This window comes from Typopeltis vanoorti, chromosome 16 (assembly GCF_054136105.1).
Source record: "Typopeltis vanoorti isolate ZY-2024b chromosome 16, IOZ_Tvanoo_1.0, whole genome shotgun sequence".
Lineage (NCBI taxonomy): Eukaryota > Metazoa > Arthropoda > Arachnida > Uropygi > Thelyphonidae > Typopeltis > Typopeltis vanoorti.
This window is the reverse complement of record NC_143564.1, coordinates 48151614-48171267: the sequence shown is the minus strand read 5'-3', so window position 1 is coordinate 48171267 and position 19654 is coordinate 48151614. Positions and strand designations below refer to the sequence as shown.

The 19654-nt window shown below is 35.1% G+C and overlaps 1 protein-coding gene across 2 annotated transcripts in view; it reads left to right on the top strand.

Moving 5' to 3' along the window:
• LOC150098004 (uncharacterized) overlaps nucleotides 1-19654 on the top strand; it is a 307571-nt gene that overhangs the window by 22446 nt on the left and 265471 nt on the right. For both annotated transcript variants that reach the window (XM_090406477.1, XM_090406476.1), the window contains exons 4-6: nucleotides 6094-6186; nucleotides 15153-15207; nucleotides 19306-19389. In XM_090406477.1, the coding sequence (XP_090262603.1) occupies nucleotides 6094-6186; nucleotides 15153-15207; nucleotides 19306-19389 (232 nt within the window). The remainder of the gene's footprint in view (nucleotides 1-6093; nucleotides 6187-15152; nucleotides 15208-19305; nucleotides 19390-19654) is intronic.

Genomic DNA, 19654 nt, shown 5'->3' with positions numbered 1-19654 from the left:
CTTCCGCATATTCTTTGTGTCCTAGATGTGATTCGAAACTGGGTATTTCTAACGAAAAGGTATTCTCAATACCAATATAAGTCAGTAATTAGAAGTGACAGATGCACAGCAAGATGCTTGTAAAATCATGATTAACTCGCATCACGTCTCGCCAATTACATCTCATAGTGCACTTAGTACTTTTTCTCCGATATGTCACAAGAACAAGCCTATCCTTAAAGTGTTTCACCAGTCTGGATAGCTAATTTTCCTGTCGATAAATTACAAAGCTCAAGCTCACTTGTTGCATTGGATTAATGAATACAGCAATTTCCCGGAATTAATTTCGTAGTAGACAAGCAATAAAATTACACAGCAATAACTGGGAACATTTTTCCTGGAAGAGGAGAACCAGAATTGTTTTTGATATGCTGACAAGCGAATATAGCATCACATTTTAATTTTTCAGGAATCAAAATTACGTGTGGTCACGTTGATCAAATTTCATATAAAGATACAGTACACTTTGTGAATTTACTTATATGTTAAAAAGTCTTCCATTATAAGCGGACCACTTTTTAACGCTCATCAGTGATTTTTTTTATTTTATTTTATTATTATTATTATTTTTTTTTTTTTGACATTCATTTAACGCTCATCACTGGCAAAAACCAAAAAAAAAAATAATAAAACTCAGTAACTACATTAAAGTTCCACCTATCTAACTAAACATCATCAAATCAAGAAGAAAGAAAGAAATCCAAATGTGAAATCAGAAAGAAGACCGTTAACCGCATGTGCCATCCCATTGTTTTTTCTTCCTCTAGCATGTATTCAACAAGATATTTTGTAATTATCACTTTTATCATAACAAAAAAAAAGCTAGTAGCAACAGGTTTGAAAACTTTCTACACTGCATTTTCAGTATTTTTTTAACATGCTCCAAAGAACTGGCTTTCATGAACGTAAGATTCTGTGAGACAATGAAACAGTAATTTTTATTCTTGGGAATATGTGTTTTATATATGTACATTAACTGGCCACAACGGCGAGGGTTAGTACGACTATGCAACTCTCATAAACAGTAACAGTATGCAGGCAAGCCTACCTGCAGGTCCATTAAAATGCTACCATTCTGAAGTCGTTTCAAATCTTTTACATCATAGTTATATATTTTTAAGTAAAATTATCTTCTCATAGGATTCCTTCATGGGAAGCATGCTTGCTTCCCAGCATTTTAATTAATCTATTGACATCATTGTAAAACTCAAAGATGCACAATACTCGTTGAAGTAATTCCAAATGTTGCTGATTCTTTTACGAGATTCTTTTGATGCTTTTATTCGTAATACCACGCAGTCTTCGAGTCGTTTTAGAGAAGGTTCCAGCATTGCAATCTAGATCATAAGATTTCATATTATATTTTGGGAAATAACAAAAGCAATCATAAAAATGTCAGAAATGCATCAAAAATCATAAAAAGTAACAAAACTCCACTTCTCCGATATTATTTTCCTTTGTATATGTCATCACTTGCATACACGCATCTAAGCAAGACGTAGCCACCATCTGAATGGGAAGTATTGTTTTGCGCACGTTTAAGGTTACCATCTGGCAGTCTCAAACACTGGCTGTCCACTTCAAACTATCTCAAATTATCTAATACTTTATTAGGTCGATGGATAATTTGTGTTAAGGGTCGAATTACCAAAAACAAATATCTCAGCATCTTTCAGCTTGATTAGTGAAGAAGTTGGAAAAGGAGAGTCAGTATAAGTTGTAACATTGAAATCCCCTTGCAAATCGTCTGATCCGATGTACAATATCAGGATATGGTCTAGAATTCTTTATGATCTACTCTCGCTTAAAATTTCCCTGTCACATTTTGCTCGATTCAAGTGCAGTCTCGCTCTTTAATATCTAAGAACTATTTTTGACCCCTTCCATTATTGTCTCTGAAGTTCGACTTTCTACACTCCAATAATCCAGTGGAGTCATCATCCCTGGGAATGTCAATGTTCACAACTCAAACTGACTCTCCTTCTCCAATTTCTTCACTGATCAAGCTCTAAGTGATGCCTGATGCCTGACATATGAGATAAATTCATAGACTTTCTTAAGAGTCAAAGTTGCAGTACAATGGAAGGAGTGCAACTAACAGGGAAACAAATTACGATTTAAAAATCATGTGGACCTTGTTACGAACAACAGCAACAAAATAAAACAATACAGATGATATACTTCTAAAGCGTCTCTCCTGTATTAAATAAAAAAGAAAAAATCTCCTAGACACACACACACACGCACACACACGCACACACACACACACACACACACACACACACACACACACACACACACACACACACACACACACACACACACACACACACACACACACACACACACTCGGTAACCCATCCTTTTCTGCCTTCATGACTAATGTAAATCACATAATTAAATATAGTTATGTGATTTACATTACTAAATATAGTTATGTGATTGTCTTCCACCTTCATACATTCATTCCCCCAAGTATAAATATACTCTCCCAATATGGAGACTGGGTCACCTGGGAGTAGTAGACCCAAACCTCCCTCAATGGGAGAGGCCTTCACCCTGCAGTGGGTAGAAATATAGGCTGTTCATCATCATCATCATCATCATGAAACAAAACAGATGTGATTTTTGAAAGCTACGCATACAGTAATGTTAACACTGTGTTACCTACTTTGGACTAAAGACAATTTTTAGTATTGCTTAGTATAACTATCCTTTTCTCCACACTCATGACATCAATAAAATTGCCAGTTGACCGTTTCATTTCTATTTCATGTTACTTTTTACACAAACAGGTGCAACAGATTATTCAATTTTTTTCATTGAAAAAAAAAAACTGAATTAAAATAAATTACAATAATTATAACAAAGAGCAGAAATGAAAACACTATTTCCATCATCATCATCGGAACTGGATTCGCTTCCCAAGCAGAAAATTCAGCTGACATTTTCCAAGGATGTCGATCGATGAGTGCAGAATTATGCTGAAATGTTCATGCATGAATTGATCAAGGAATGCAGTGACGTATTCTGATTATGCATTTTTCAAATTCAGATGAGTTCTTTTACAATAATGGTAACATGACTAGATGGAACATAATTTATATATCCCGATATCCAAAATAATTGACTAATCCCATTAGACACAAAGGCTAATTTAGTTTACTTAATCCATTTCCTAGCTTGATATTCGATATAAGATTCCAAAATAAAAATGTTATATTTCAAATAATATAAAGATTATAACGACGGAAAATAAAAACAATTATAAAATACGCTAAATTAAGATTTTCTGATTGAATATTTGAAACTAAAACACTGTTACTTAAATACATCGTGCTTGGCTCTACAAACTACATTAGAAATGTAGCTATGAAATGGACAGGTCATAATAGGAAATTTCTTTCAAAATAATAATACGACAAATTTATTGGAAGTCTTGATGAGCGGATATTCTTCTTTTCTGCATCTTATGTAATGTTAGGAACTGTTATAAAACCATTAAAATAATATTTTACAAAAATAAATAAATAAATAATAATAATAACTGATTCGATGAATCATTAATTTGATTCATTTAAACTTACACGTGATTTATTATTATTTTTCTTATTATTATTATTATTCAGTGAATTCACATCGTCAAAAATGTTACCTTTCGATAAACTCTTTTTTGATGAATTTTCAGGGAACTGTGAGATAAATGACAATCGAATAATGTACGTGCAAGTAATAATTAAAATGATGTAATGAGTACTATTACCTTGCAAAGCAGCTATAATATTCAATTATACATATCTAGGGAACAAATATCGAAATTTCTCTGCATACGATTCGTGGCATCTATTACGTGAAGAAAGAGAGAGAGAGAGAGAGAGAGAGAGAGAGAGAGTGAGCGCGCGCACACAGTGGATGGCTCTCAATTATATATCTTATTAGTGAGGAATACAGTTAGCGTTAAAGTCTATCGTTCTCAAGACCCACACGGGATCCCTATGACCTCTGAATCTGTTGGACAGAATGAAACATTCGAATCTGTTCTTCTCCATGAATGGTATTCGTGTGTAATGCGGAGAGGCTTCGCACAGATTATTTTTTCTGCATTTCAGGAGACAGAGAGAATTACCACGTTGCTTTGAAATCAGATGCATAAAAGAAAACAACTAGAAACAAAGTTAGGGAGATTTGCTTTATTAGGTGACCAAATAAGAAATTATGCTTTAGGTTTGTTCCGATTATTAAGACAAGTTTGTTCCTCACACTATGGTGTCCGTTGACTTCTTTCCAAGTAGTGTATACTTTTACTCGACAGCTGAAAATGAACTGATGACGGAGGGTCTACAGTTGTGCAGTAATGTGTTTTGTAAGCATAAAAGTTAGAAGAAAACAGTGATATTGATATAGGAAAAGTAGTAAGAATAAGAATGCAGTTAGCAGTAACATGTTTAAGTCAAACAATGAAAATTGGTGATGAACAATCTGGGAGTCTAAAATGCGGACTCTAAGACACCTCAATTTTAGTGTTCTAAAAAAGTCAATGTAGAAAGTGTAATCTTTTATGATAGATAAAACATCTCAAATAAAAAAAAAAGTAGCACTTATTCTAGAAAATTTACGAAACCGGGCGGGAAAGTAAAGTTTGTATTCCTTTACATTTATGTTTATATTCTAGTAAACTTTCTTAGACTCATTAGTATATAACATTAAACATGTAAGTTATGCGGTAACGATTTAAAAAAAAATGTAGTGAGAATCTAATGTGTTACAACCGCAGAACAACGAATGAAAACGGAAGCGGTATATCAGCTTATGAACTCAAGTTGGTTTGTCGGATAGAGAAACAATCACTTTTACAGCAATGCTCACGGTATGTAGGTCACATTAGCGTAACAAAAGCACTTTTCTTCCCTCCATGAATATCACTAATGGCACTAACCTAGTAAAGTAAATTCTAAACTCTCAGAATTTCTAAACAGTCTTTCAGTCAGCGTCGCTTATTTCCACCGGAAGTCATTCAGAGGACACCGACCTTCAAAAATGTGGCAAGCGTTAAACAGGTCAACCGATAACTCTGCAGAAACCAGTAAACTATTTTGTCACTCTTTTCGACTAGCTATAAAACGCTCTTAACCGTTTTCTCAATGCCCGTTGTGTTTATACTTAGGTTACATGCTGTATATAACATTCACATTAGTGTTGCATACCTATATACTGAACTGTTCTAACTACCTGTAGTAATGTTATATATCCTTTCCAGTAATTTTGCACTATTTCAGCGAACTGAATTTGTCCAGTTAAGTTCCCATAATATATTTATTTAGGTCCATCCTACGATTTTCTATGAATGTATACAGGAGACCTTCGCTTCACCACCGCTCGCTTCATGATACCCTATTTTATGACGTGTTAAATTTTTTTATGGCCGTTTGAAATTGCGAAACATAGAGGCAATGCGACTGTTATGTTAAGTTTCCAAATGACAGGAATCACAAAGTTCAGCCGAGAATAAACTTTTCAAGTAATATAAATGGTTGCTACTGAGTCAACGTGGTTAATTTTTTTTTTTTAATCTAATAAAGAGAGGGGATTGGTCTGCAGTCTACAGCAGCCCGCATCTCAGTGATCACAACACTTCCAAGAACTAAGTTGGAACGTAAGCGGGAGTTTCCAAATTATGATTCGCTTCAGCTGGAGAATTTAGGGAGTTAGTGATGTCATTTCTATTTGACAATACACAGTGATATATCCAATTAAAATGCAGCTGGTCACATATTCTACAAATCTTCAGATGCCTGTCACACATTTTAGTGAAATGAAGTAGAAATATCCCAATAATTTACCATTTCAGATGTCGCCAGTGTTGCTGATATAAAAAATATTGCGATATTATCAGCAACACTGGCATCAGCTATCTGTGAAAACTGCAAATTAAAGCAACTTAAATGATAAGACATTTAAAATGAAATCATTATGTCTTAAAATATATGCTTTATACAAAATAGAACTTTACACGAAATAAAATTTATGTTATAGGATTGCATAAATTACTTATAGGATCAGTTACAACAAAAGATAAACTGGACAGAGGAACTGAAAAAACAACAACTGCAAGAAGAAAGGAGAGAAAAGAAGCTTACTCCGGAAAAAGTAATATATCTTACAAGCATTAATACTTTATTGGTTTATTATACTAAACTGAGCTATATTTCATTGAATGCTTTAATATTCTGTTTTAAAAAAGACATCTTGGATTTTTAACAAAGACATCTCGTATATAAGATGGCATAAAACCTTCAGGTCTTCAAATCTTGAGGACTTCAAGATATTAGTAGAATATTCTGTAGTTTCATGAAATGATATATTAAGAGGAGTTTGGTTGGTTCGAGAGGAGGTAGAGTCTGTTCTTTTATTGCGTATTGGGTGATTCTTGTCGATAGGGAGTCGGATCAGCGTAACTTAATTTCGTTTTTATGGAAATCAATAATGACGACCTTCTAGATTTCAATGGATGTATTTTGATTGCATGGAATGTAATGCTACTTCAGTGGTGGGCTTTTTGTTATCACTAGCAAGTTTATGTTTGTGCATTTGTTTAGTCTAATGTATATAGTCTGGTATGGAAATATTGCAATTTGAATAATGTTCGATTGAGCGAGTCCTCAAGAAACGAACATTGGATCCACCGTAGCAAATAATGTATCCCAATTGCAGTTAAACTTGTAAACAACATTGTGCCTGACGAATATGTTTATCTGAGTTCCTGTGATTTTGTGTTTTAATAAATTTTGTAGTTTGCTGTTAGTGGAGAGGTCAATTTTGTAAATAGAATATCTGAATTTGCCTTTTATGGCTTTCTTAAATTTCAATATATATCGGAAATTTTTAAGACAGTACAGAATTCATATGCATTGTTTATGGAAGAAGGTGCATAGTTTTGGGCTGAGTGAATGGCATCATCTATTAGTTGTCGTGGATATTGTCGAGAAAAGATCTCTTGAGAGGAGTAATTTCATGACTTAAATTATGAGTATTAGTACACGTAAGTTTTAACAAATTGTATTAATGTGATATCGTTTGATCAATAACGGTGAAAGTAGGAGAAATCCAAATAATTTCCAGTGTTGTGGATTTCTTTGATACATAAATATTGAAATGATGATCAGATCTAGATAATGTCAAATTTAAGAATTTTATAGATTTATTTTCTTCGCATTCAACAGATAATTTTAATTAGTGGCAACTAATTAAATGAACAATCTTGTATGTTATTCTCCATCCTGATACAGTGACAAACAAATTTTTAATTTGCCCATGGACCAAGAAATTAGCTATCAATTCGCTTTTCTCCATATGGAAACACAGTTCTTATTCCCCTCTCTCCTCATTTGCATCTCTTACAGCAGTAAATATTTGGACGTTGTTCTATGTATCGGGAACGAGAATGCCATACAATTATTTTATTATTTTAATTACATTTAGCACAGATTAGAACTTCTGCTGAATACGAAGAAAATATCTCTATTAACTTCTTAAATTTGACTCTGACTCTGACTAGATCCGATCACCACAGAAATATGAATGTATCCAACAAATGCATAATTTCAGTCATGTTAATATGACAGATCAAAAGATCTGTCATATTAACGTAATTTATTAACGTTTTGAAATACTCATCGTCTACCACTGCTTTCACTAAGAAATTATTTATCTGAAAGAGACCTCTTCTTGACAATAATCGCAACAACTAACAGATTATGCGATTCACTCAGCACAGATACCAAATTGTGTATCTTCTTCTAAAAGCAATGCATCTGAATCCTAAACTCACTTAAAATTCACTTATATCTATGAAATGTACGCAGCCAGAAAACTCACTTTCAAGTATTCTAGTTATAAAATTGTCTTCGCTACTAATAGCAAACTACAAAGCTTTCTAAAACATAAAGCCCACAAGAACTCAGACCGACGAATTCCTGTTCTACATGTTTAACTGCTAATTCTGATTTTCTCAATTCCTTAAACACACGTTTGATTTAACTAAATCGAGATTGTAATATCCCCACCCCCATACCAGACTACTTATATTCCACCACGAATTTAAAAAATAACAATAATAATAATAATAATAATAACTCACCCAATATGCAATAAATACGAACAGACCCTATCTAACTCGCCTTTGTGGCCGTTAAAAAAAATAATAAATTCTTTTGCTGTATTCTCACACCGACCTAATTTCTCTTAACACATCATCTCATGACACCGCATGGAAAGCTCATATTTGTTTTCTATGTCCTAAATCTGATTAAATGAAATGAAAGGCCAATACACCGTCATGTTACTGGCTTTCCCTGTAAATAACACATTTTGCTTTTTTTTCTTTAATTTTCCTGTCTTAATTCGTTTTTTTTTTTTAAATTCCGTTTACTTGATTCATTTTCTGTTATTTATTTCATTCATGTTTTATTTCTGCTGTGTGGTTAATATCCTATGTTGACTTACTGGTTCTTCATCCTCAACAATTTTTCCAAATTAAATACTATCTGGGCTCATTCAAGTTCAATACCAAGTATTATGACGTCCTGAATTCAAAAGTACATACACATGCATGCTAAATTAATAATTCTTTTTAATGTAAAATCTCATTTAGTTAAAATTTCATTTAGCCTTACTTGGTGTACTAAAGAAACTCCATTATAAAAACTTTGTGCATTGCACTTTATAATGAATGTCAGGAGCTTCAAGAAACATTCAGAAAAAATCCCAAGTGTTAGTTTTATATCTTTCAAAATTTCTTCATAATGAGATTTAAATATTTGATTGCTTACTAAAGTGAGCTATCAATAATCTTGCATTTTTTACATGATACAAATGAAATTCTAGTCGTCGTCATGAGATATATAGTTGCGCAAAACAGGAAAAATGAATGAGCACACGATTGTGTACAACATGAATAACATTTACAAAAATGAATTTTATGAAGACAAATTTCAATCATATCTAACTAACACATATCTTCGAAATTTGTTACAAATATCAAGTTCAGATTTAGCTTCATATTTAGGATGCTTTGATATTTTGCAAGACATCATGGTAGAATCATTGTCCAACCGGTTTCCACTATTGAATCCTCTTGGAGATACCAAATGCTAAATAAATATAGAATTCTTATATATATATAGAAACGGCAAAATGGTGTAATAACTATATTATTAAAAAACCTTTGATTACAGTTAGATGTAGGAAGTTTTACACTGGGTTAGAAAGCAAATTGTAATAAAATAAATAAATCTTCTAATGCATTTTATTACCAAAAGGGATCAAGCAAGTCCATTTTAGGCCTATCTAACTTTCGGAGACTGAGGGGATGTTAGTTTCGCTATCATTTGCTGGATGATAGCGAAGTTTGGGCCAGCAGAGATAGCTGACCGAAATTCTCAATGATTTCTAAATAGCATTCAGTGGAGAGAGCATAGCAGACAACTGTCACCATCTTGTGGTCCCTAATCCTAAACAATATATTGTTATGTGGTTACTTTTTCTATAATAATTTACTTTCCTTATGAATTTACCTCTACAATAACTACAAGACTCTTACAAAATTTCTCTGACTTTAATATCTGTATCACTTCTTACGTGTTCATTCTATAAGGAAAGCAAATTCTATATCTCTAGCCTACTCCTATTTTACTCACGTGTTTACCCTAACTATTAAAGGTTATTCCTTAATTAAGAACGAATCCTTTAATTTCTTTCTGGGGCTGTCTCCTTTTCAGATATTGACAAATTTGTTTATTAATGCTGCGCCAGCCAATATCTTAGAATATAGGGGACTCTTATTCAGGGAGACTTTTCCAGATTTTTGGTGCACATAGGTGAATAAATCTAGTGCTTAAGCTCATAAATTAAACGCTTTACGGTGGCTAAGTAAATTCTAGTTTGCAGTCGTAACCTCTATGACAACATATACTTTTCTTTCAATCTCCCGCTATGGTTCAGATTAATGAGTGGTAGTTTTGATTCACATCATAGGCAAAACTCAGGTAAAGAAGAAAAAAGATATTTATTGGAATCTAAAGACATATACACTTAGACCAATTCCACATTCAATTAGTTCAATGACATGCTAAATCAAACTGTATCAAACTGATTAATACTCTAATGCATGAACAATAAATCCTTCTTTTAAGTTAGAGATTAAACACACACAATATACACATTATACACTTCTAATCAATAATCTACCTACTATGTTAGTCTCGCACATTAAACTTGTCACAATCATCTATAATCATTCCAGGCAATTTGTCTTATGGAAATTAGCCACTGCTAAATAATCACTTAAAGTTCTCAGATACTGTCCATACTCGATCATTACATTACAATTATCTTTCCCTTTTACTGACTGGGTAATTATACAACAAATTCTGTCATTGTATAATTCTTGGGGCAGGATCTACAGGTCCGTCTGAACTATACTTTGTTTGGATTACCTCTTGATACTTTCATAAGCCTGCGTCCACCACGTAGACTCCACGTGGTGGGTCACTATGGTCATCAGATTACGCTATGCTCTGCACCTGGCATTGTTTCCACGTCTCTTCTGGATCTGCTTCGGGCCATCCTCGTTACTACTGCCGGTTCATAGGATACGTCGGCGATATTATTCCGTCGGAGCTTTCAGCGAAGGAGCGAAAACAGCATATGCCGACATCTCACGCTTTAGCACTGGCCAGAAATTCGGACATCGAAGGGAAAGGTACACCATCCGATATCGTACTATCGCCAGGAAACACCATCAGGAACTTCCGGTCGACGGGAGAAGTCGAGCCATCATCCAGCAAAAGGAGCGAAAAAAAGCCTTGAGAAAGGGGTGCAAACCCTTTTTATTCTCTCTTCACTTTCCCCCTTTTCAGCACCCTGTTACTTTCAGCGATCCTTTCCCGCCCTCTACTCTTTCGTCCTCTGGGATTTCGGCACATCGCATGATCTCGAGCAGTGTCTTCCGGGAAACGAATGTGCGTCGCTTTCCAATATTGCCAATGCCTCAGGCCCGCCCGTGACCTTTGGACTATTGTTTACATCTAATTTACCCATTCACTGTATACATGATGCATTCATATAATACTAATTCATACACGAAGTTTTTTCTGACTTGTTAAATCCTAAATGAACTGTTTCCTTTTAAAAGGTCTTCATTCAGGATGTAACAATATGCCATTCATTGAAATAATGCGAGCTCTACGGTCAATTTATCGAGTTGCAGGATTAAAACCTGAGTTTCCATGAGGAAAAAACCTGAGTTTCCATGAGAAAAAAACCTGTTTGCCAGTGCCAAGGATCCAATAACTCGAGAAACAGTTTAAGAAATTCCATTTGAATCTCCATAGCTCAGCTTATATAGACGAGCCCTTTGCTGGAAAGATCCTGGTTCGAATCCTGTCTATGACGTGAGGAAACTTTATCAGGTCTTTTCAATCAAATGGTGATTTAACCACTCTCATTCGGCATTCGGAGGTTGAAGGTATTTTCTCCAGAAACTAGTCTATCGTCCTTCAAAACAGGCACACCTGCCTCTTGAACACAAGGATCTATAAACATAAATATTTGTACTTAGGGGGATGCCATAGAAAAGTGGTTGCATAGTCTTGATAAGGGGTCACATTCTATGACCTCTTATCAAAGAATCTACTCGTCCTAAGGGATGAATGGGTTGAAGAAATCGGGAACTAGAATTGAACTTAGAATGTTCCGTATTCGGGTGGCCTAGTTTTAGGAATGCAAACTCCAATTCCACAAGACTACACATGTCTGCATGTACAATAGTCTTGACTATATAATAGTCAAGGAGTAGCATTCCTGTTTTAATAATTTATTCGATCGCAAGCAAACCATGCCTTACATGTGAATATCTTGACGACTAGGCTAGTTTCATATAGCGTTGTTGAACTTCACATTAGTTTTTCTCCCAACATAGGAAGGGTTAATACCCAAACCAGACTCTAAAGGTGTCTCCTTTCTAACCAACTGAAAAATACATTTCTACATCTAACTTTGATCCAGTGTAGTTTAATAATATGGTGGTAAACCATCTTGCTGCTTGTATATGGAGAATATATGACTTCTGCATTAATTTAGATGTCAGTACTACCTTTATGGGTCTAGAATCCTATCAACGAACCTTATAAAAGTTCAAACCAGTCTGCTTGGTAACCTGTTTAGTACATATATATATATTAGACGTAAACATTGCATCACATTTGCGTTAATAGGCGGGGTGTTGGATCACAAATGAGCCCTTTGAACAAACACGGATGGCACAGTTGGTCAAATTCTTAGTGTGCGTGGTTTTAAACCACCCAGAAGGCAAGGCAGGTTGTTCGCTGTGACAGTAGCATCCAGAAACCTGTGGTTATTGTGTGAACCAATCCAATTAAACGTTGTTATTTGTCATGAGTTGCTGTTTTTCAGTTTCATTTGTTTTACGTGCGTGAAGTGTGTGAACTGACGTAGTTAGTACTCTATATAGACAAGTAATTTTCTATAAATAATTTATGACTTGGTAAATGGAAAATAGTGCTGGCGAACACTATTTGCACACAATGGGAAATAATGTTGTCAATCTACTGAATGTCCCGTTTTCTGCAGAGCTTTCATGAAGTGTATGATTGATTATAATCGAAGGAGGTTGGAACGTGTATAAATGAGGAAGAAAAACGAGTTCTTTCAGCCATTCTTTTGTTCAATCGGGAAAAATAATAATTTCCCAAGTAATTACTTTTTCCGAGTTTTGTGCGTATTATATGGCTGTATTTAAAAATCGTATCAAAATTTTAATTATCCTTTGTCTCACTCTTCTATTTGCCAATGATAATCTAACCTCACCACGAAGCCTAAACCCTTCGTACTTCTCACATAAACGGTGAGCTTGGAGTATAGCTATTGTTCAATTGACCTTTATGCTTTCCATATTTAAACTTATATTAATTGATAAATTAAAGTATTCAAAGTGATCCTGAAATTAGCATTGTACCAATTAAGATGACTGCTAGTGCGATATGCACTCTTAAACCTTCCATACATCAATAAAAAAGCAATCATAGTGTCAAATTGACATAAATTTTGAAGCTTGAATTGCATAAACCAGACGACAGTACACGCAATCTAAATAGGCACGTGACGTCACTGATATATATATTCAACTGCAACTATAAATTACCATCTACAGTAACTATTATTAACATGTGGAATGTTGTCCCACATGTTAATAATAGTTACTGTAGATGATAATTTATAGTTGCAGTTGAATAAGATTACATTTTTAACGGTATTTATAGTATAATTTATAGTATTTATAGTATAGTATAGTTATATATATTTTACAATTTTTGCTTTTAATGTATTTAAGCGCTGTAACACTTCAATCTATTTTTTTTCCTTTCTGTTGATCTCAGTTGAGATGTAATGTCTCAGCTTGCATCCTCGAAGCATTTTAGTAAGCCTATTTGAGGATGACAACAGTTAGATATCTTTTATTAATTTGATTGCTGTGTTGATAGTAGGCTGATGTTTGATCAAATGAATGATCTGAAAGGTCTGATCAAAGTGAAATTGCCAATATATGCTGGTGTTATTGCTTCTGTCTTGATGGTTCAAATTCATTTTTATTGTGGTCTTCTTTTTGAACTGATTAGGAGACTTATTTTTTTCACTGTGGCAGTCTATGTCTTCTGAAATTTTAATTTGTATCGGCTTTGAAGTTTGTGACTTCCTCAAGATATATCTTGGCATCTCTGATCTACAAAAATCGGTAATTTTTTTCTGTTTTTGCTTTTCTTGCTTGGTACAACAATTCTAGTTGAATGGTGTTAAATATTCCGATCGGAAGATTCGCGTGTTGTCTTGCAATGCGTTCAAGTCCTTGGCAACTGATTTTTTCTGTCTGCTGGCTTTTATGAGATTGTCTCTTGTGGACTTGCTTGTAAGACAAACTATGACTGGTGCGAGTCGTGGCAAGCCTTGTTTTTTTCTCTTCACGGGAATTCGATTTACGGTCTGAATGTCGTTATGCTGTAGAGGGATGTCGATTGCACATGTCCTAATTTTAAAACTAAGTCTCTGAGGTTTTCTGTAGGTGCAGTTTCAGGAAGACCGTTTATGACAAGATTTTTATATTGTTGCTGATTTAAACGTTTCGTATTGTAGTTTTAGGAAATTAAGTTCTTGAGGGAGTTCGGGTGTCTCTTTCATCAAATCGTGTTGCCTATAAGTTAGTGCGTTAATGCTGATTTTAATGTCTTTTACCGTTTGCAAGACTTTTTTCACTGCTAAATTATTATGTTTGACCAAATCCTCATATTCGCTAAATTTTTTTTGTTATTTGTTCGTTCTGTTTATCAAAGAGTTCTTGCACAAGATCCACTAAGCTGGCTTTTATAGTCTCTAGACCGTTTTGCTATTAGTATATTTAAGGAGTTCAAATTATAGGGCTCACCTGTATTTTTTTGTCTGTTCAGTTCGTCGTCCGATTTTGCCTCCGGTATAATCGGCTGCGCCGTAGGTGGCTGCCTCAGGTGCGTTTCTTTGTTCTCCCTGCAGAGTAGGCATGTTTAAGAACACTTAATGTAGACCAAGAAAACGTTTCTTAGCTGCTTCGTTTGCTCATCCAAATGAATGAGATGAATTAGACAAATATGAAATCATTTCCGGTATGAACGCAACCGCCCTCCTTATTAGAGGAAGTGGCTTGAGAATGTTCTATATTTAATTTCTCGAGTAGGGATTCAAATTATTCAACCCTTGGACCACTCACGGCATTAATATATTATACGTTTATAACCTTTATTGGGTAAAAATAATGAGAAATAATTCACTGTGTAATTGGTCTGACAATATCGAAACTTTTTAATTTTCATTTTCAATTTAAAGAAGTGCAATGAAAAGAAGTACTAGTGGATTTAAAAACGAAATATTTTCATTTTATGTTAGCATTGCCATAGCATGCCCATAAATTAAATAAAACAGAAAGGCAATTTGCACGTGGATTTCAGACTGTGTAGGAAATGTTCATATTCATTATTCCCGCTAACTTAAAACTTCTCTTTCTCTCACAGGAAATAAATCCAGAGTCTGATAAGGAACGAGAAAGAAACCAGCGAATCATAAATGGTAAGCAGCCGTTTCCATTTCGGCGTATTAATACTACTAAAACTGTAAGTGCTAAAGCAATTAAATTATTTCTATAAAAAATAACCGTAATTGCAATTATGATGGTGAAGGGTTTTTTGTTACTATAAATTTTCAGATAATGATTTGGTCATTTTCATAAAACTTTATACGCATAATTAATATTTACATTGCAGTTATTTGAATGTCTTTTCAGTATGTTTCATTAAAATAATATTTTAACGAAACGTACTGAGTGCCAACCTTTAAGATTTTGATAGTTGGTGCCTTGGCACTTAACACTTTCATTATCAAGCTGAAAATTGGAATTTCGTGTGGTGGGCAATTTTTTTTTATTTAGTTAGCGACGTCCACGCGATAACGCGTGATCGACCGTTTGGTGAGAACTCGCATCGCGTGATCGCGCGATATCGTTCATTGCCAAGCTGAAAATTGGAATTTCGTGTGGTGGCCAAATTTTTTTTATTTTTTTATTTAGTTAGAGACGTCCACGCGATAACGCGTGATCGACCGTTTGGTGAGAACTCGCATCGCGTGATTGGCAATGAACGTGTTAATTCGCCTTTTGAGTGATAAGTGTTTATACTCCCCCCCCTCCACACACACACACACACACAAAGTGTGAGACAGCTGTACCGATTAATGATCCATATTTATTTTCTATAGCAGATGCCGCGAATATCTAATCCTTAGCACAACTTATGCAGGTTTACATTATGTGAACAGAATTAAAAAATAAAAATATATTTTCATGAAATAAAATAAAACATATGCGAATACCTCATAAAGCCTACTTTTCGTACTAACTTTTCTATTACAAGCTTGGCTGGATGTTGTGTTGGCTGTTTTGAATACGGAAATTTACGAAACGAAATGTTCTCAGGTGGTTGTTGGTAACACACATTAACTTTCGTTTTTCCACACAAGGAACATATCGCTCTGATGAAGAAAATAAGTAAATAAACTAAAAAGCAATGGGGAAAGTAATTTCATTTTAATATAACTTTTTCATCGTGTATACAGACCACGAATTGTGACCTGCTGGTAAAATAATTTGCTGCATTTGATGGTGGCACTAAAGGAAGTAAACGATTTTCATGCATAATAAATCCTGAAGTGATATGGTAAAACAAGTGATCTCCAGAACAGGATTCCTAGCTTATCTAGTCTTTGGTTCACATCTACTCACGATATCAACACGCGTCCTAGTTCCAAATCCTAGTGGGATTGCCAAAAATACACGCACATCCAAAACTATTTTTGCAGCCTGGTGTACTTCTGGCATATCCGAAATATAAAATTTATGTTAATGTTGTTAGGCATGTCCCTTAAGATTGGTGCATACCTGAGAATGTGTGGAAGAGCAGAAGAGAAAAGGGAAAAAAAGTCTTAGGAATTATAACAGCTCATTTTGGCAAGCTGTCTTTAAATGTTGCTATTAATGTTATAAGTGCTCTTTTCCCCTGAGACGTTCACAACTTCCAGCTGGTTCCTCTTTTAAAACAGCACAAACAAAGCCAGACAAGATGCAGACGTTTTTGCTACAAGCCATGACCTAACCCAAATCGTACATCTAGCTATTCGAATTCGTGATAATCATCTTCATATTTCCCAAAAGCCTTGATATATTTAACTAGTGTTTCTTCCAGATACACCGTAGAGGTCATTTCTCCTCTTGGTAATCAGATCATAATCTTGTGCATCTCCTCTCAGAGAACGCCCTTCCTCCAACCACTTCAAACCTCTTGTCATTTGGCACTATAAAACTAATGGGATGACTACGGAAATTTCTACGCTTCCTTTCCATCGTCTGACCATTGCTTCAGTCCTTCTGGGCCACCTGCTCTGAACGAGTCTCAGAACTTATCCTCGTGTGCATGAAGGCCTTCTTCATTCTACCCAAAATTCTGGTCTACTTTCCAAGTGCTGGCTCAACAGAAAGCTATCAAAGAAGATTAAAAAAAATCAGATTATTACAGGCGACTTGAATCAAGAACACCACCTTCATACTCAGTCTATTCTGAAGCACGCGACAAGAGCAAAATAATCATTAGATTCCTAAATCTGACTTCATGAAGGACAAAGCCAGCAAAAAACGTGTCTCCTCTACAGATGGAAGCTATGCTGTCTGGTCCTTTACTAAGGCTATCGGACGCAACTTCTCACACTTCTACCTTTCTCGCTCTCCCCAAGATGCCATTTCTTCTGTTACAACATCTGAAATTAAAGTTGCCCTCCTAGCATCACTAATTTCCTCCAGCTCCTACATTGATGCTACCATACTAGAAACTGAGCACCGTATGCCTCCTATGGTTTTCGGCAAAAAGATATCAGAAGATAATAAACAACTTGGATATTAAAACGGCTTTCGGTCCTGATGGTCTTTTTCCAATGTATTCAATGTGCTCCAGAGTTAATAGCTGTTCTCTGTCATCTCTAGATTCATTTATACTTAGCAGGTGCTTATCCCAACCCATGAAAACACTCAAACATCCAGCCTGTTCGAAAATAAGGGAGTGGAAGTCTATCGTCAAACTACCGAGCAATAGCCATCATATCAATCCTTTCCAAAATGATGGAGAAACTCATCAATAGTCAATTTCTCAGAACCTCTGCATGGCTTTACATGGCATTACTGAACATGTGCATGGCACATGTCCAGTAATGAATGACGTAGGCTAAGAAAGCCGCCATTCAAGGTCCACTGCTGAGTTCTTAGCCTGCATCACCCACTACTGGACACGTGCCATGAAACGGTTCGAAGAAACACGTGCTGTTGCTCTTGACATTTCCATCCATTGGTTTACCTGCCCCACCCTCTGTAACTGGGTAGCCAGCTTTCTCTCTGGTCGTTCACTGTGTGTTATGGTGAGTGGTATCCTCTCTTCGAGCTTAGCCACCAATACAGGAGTGCCTCATGGTTTAATTATACTACACCACTCTTTCTCGTATATGTGAATGACCTCCTTTCAATCACCTAATCCTATTCACCGCTTTGTGAATAACAGTACTCTTCATTCATCCAGCTAATTTGAGAAACCATGTAGTGCTCGGGCATCCCAGACTTCAAGTTCATTTTCAACCAGTGCCTTAAACATTACTCTTCATACCATACTTCAATGGAACGAGGACAATCTGATCACCTTCAGTACCACTGAAACGCAGTCTTACCTTTTTTTTTTCTCACAGAACGGATCAGATCTTTCTCTCTCTCTCTCTCTCTCTTTCCTTGGACTAACATTTACCTCCATCCACTCCTGGTATAAATGCATCACATCAGTAGCTTCATCGGCATCTAAAGAACTAAGCTCAAATATTGGGACGGTTTTCCAACCCCCTCTAAATTTTCTCAATGCTATCCAGAGAAGAACGATTCGACTCACAGAAATCCCTCCCTCACAGACTACTTCAACCGCTATCTTACAGATGCAATGTTTCAGAACTGTCTGTTTGGTAGACAATTCCATGGTCACTGCGCCACTGATCTGGCAAACATTATTCTTCAAATTTCTTAAAACAAGAGCAGCTGATGTCCAGGATATCTTTTCAGTGCAACTGCAAACAGATCGAACCTACCTTTAATTATCTTGTTTTATTCCATCTATCTCTGTCCTCTGGAAGATCCTTCCTCAGGAAGTATTTCCAAACTATAACATGACGACATTTTCTTGCAACTCTTGAAGAGTTGCAAGAAAATGTCGGTAAACTACTTTCTAAATAATAACCTACACCCCACATACGGTGCTGATTTGAATATAAGTAGTTCAACCTCTCAAGCACAGGATCAGTAAAAATTCACTGAAGCAGGAATTTAATTTAAATTCACAAAGCAGGAATTTAATGAACTTACAGTCTTGTGTTCGTGATAATCATCACATCGTGAATGAAAATATTTGCTTTGCGTCCAACACCCACGGTTTGTCGATGCTTGTTGGAACTTTTGTGATTGTGCTTGATGATGTTGCTGCGAATTTGAAATGCTGCTGGTGCAATATTTTATGAACTAGTATTTAATATTTGTAAGAATTAGTGTAATATTTATTATTTTAATCATGCTGTTTGATTTTGTTTTTCATCCAGATCTAAAAAAAAAATTAAAAATATCAGAAGGGTCCTGCTGTAGTCTGAATGAAGAAATTCAAGTCCTAAAACAAAAACTTTCAGGTTAGTTATCTTAAAGGTCGTAATAATATATTCATTATTTCATAATAAACTTTGAAATAACTCTTATGAATAAAATTCAGTTTTCATTCCATCCATATCAAATTATCAATAATGAAGACGATATTTTTTCTCCACAAGAGTGACACTGATGTTTGCAGCAAATGTTCAAACTGCAGATCAGATGTGCAGGCCGCCATGTTAAGACTATTGGGACATTTCGTTTCATTTTTTTAAAATCTAATTAGCTTGTTTTAAGCAATAAAAA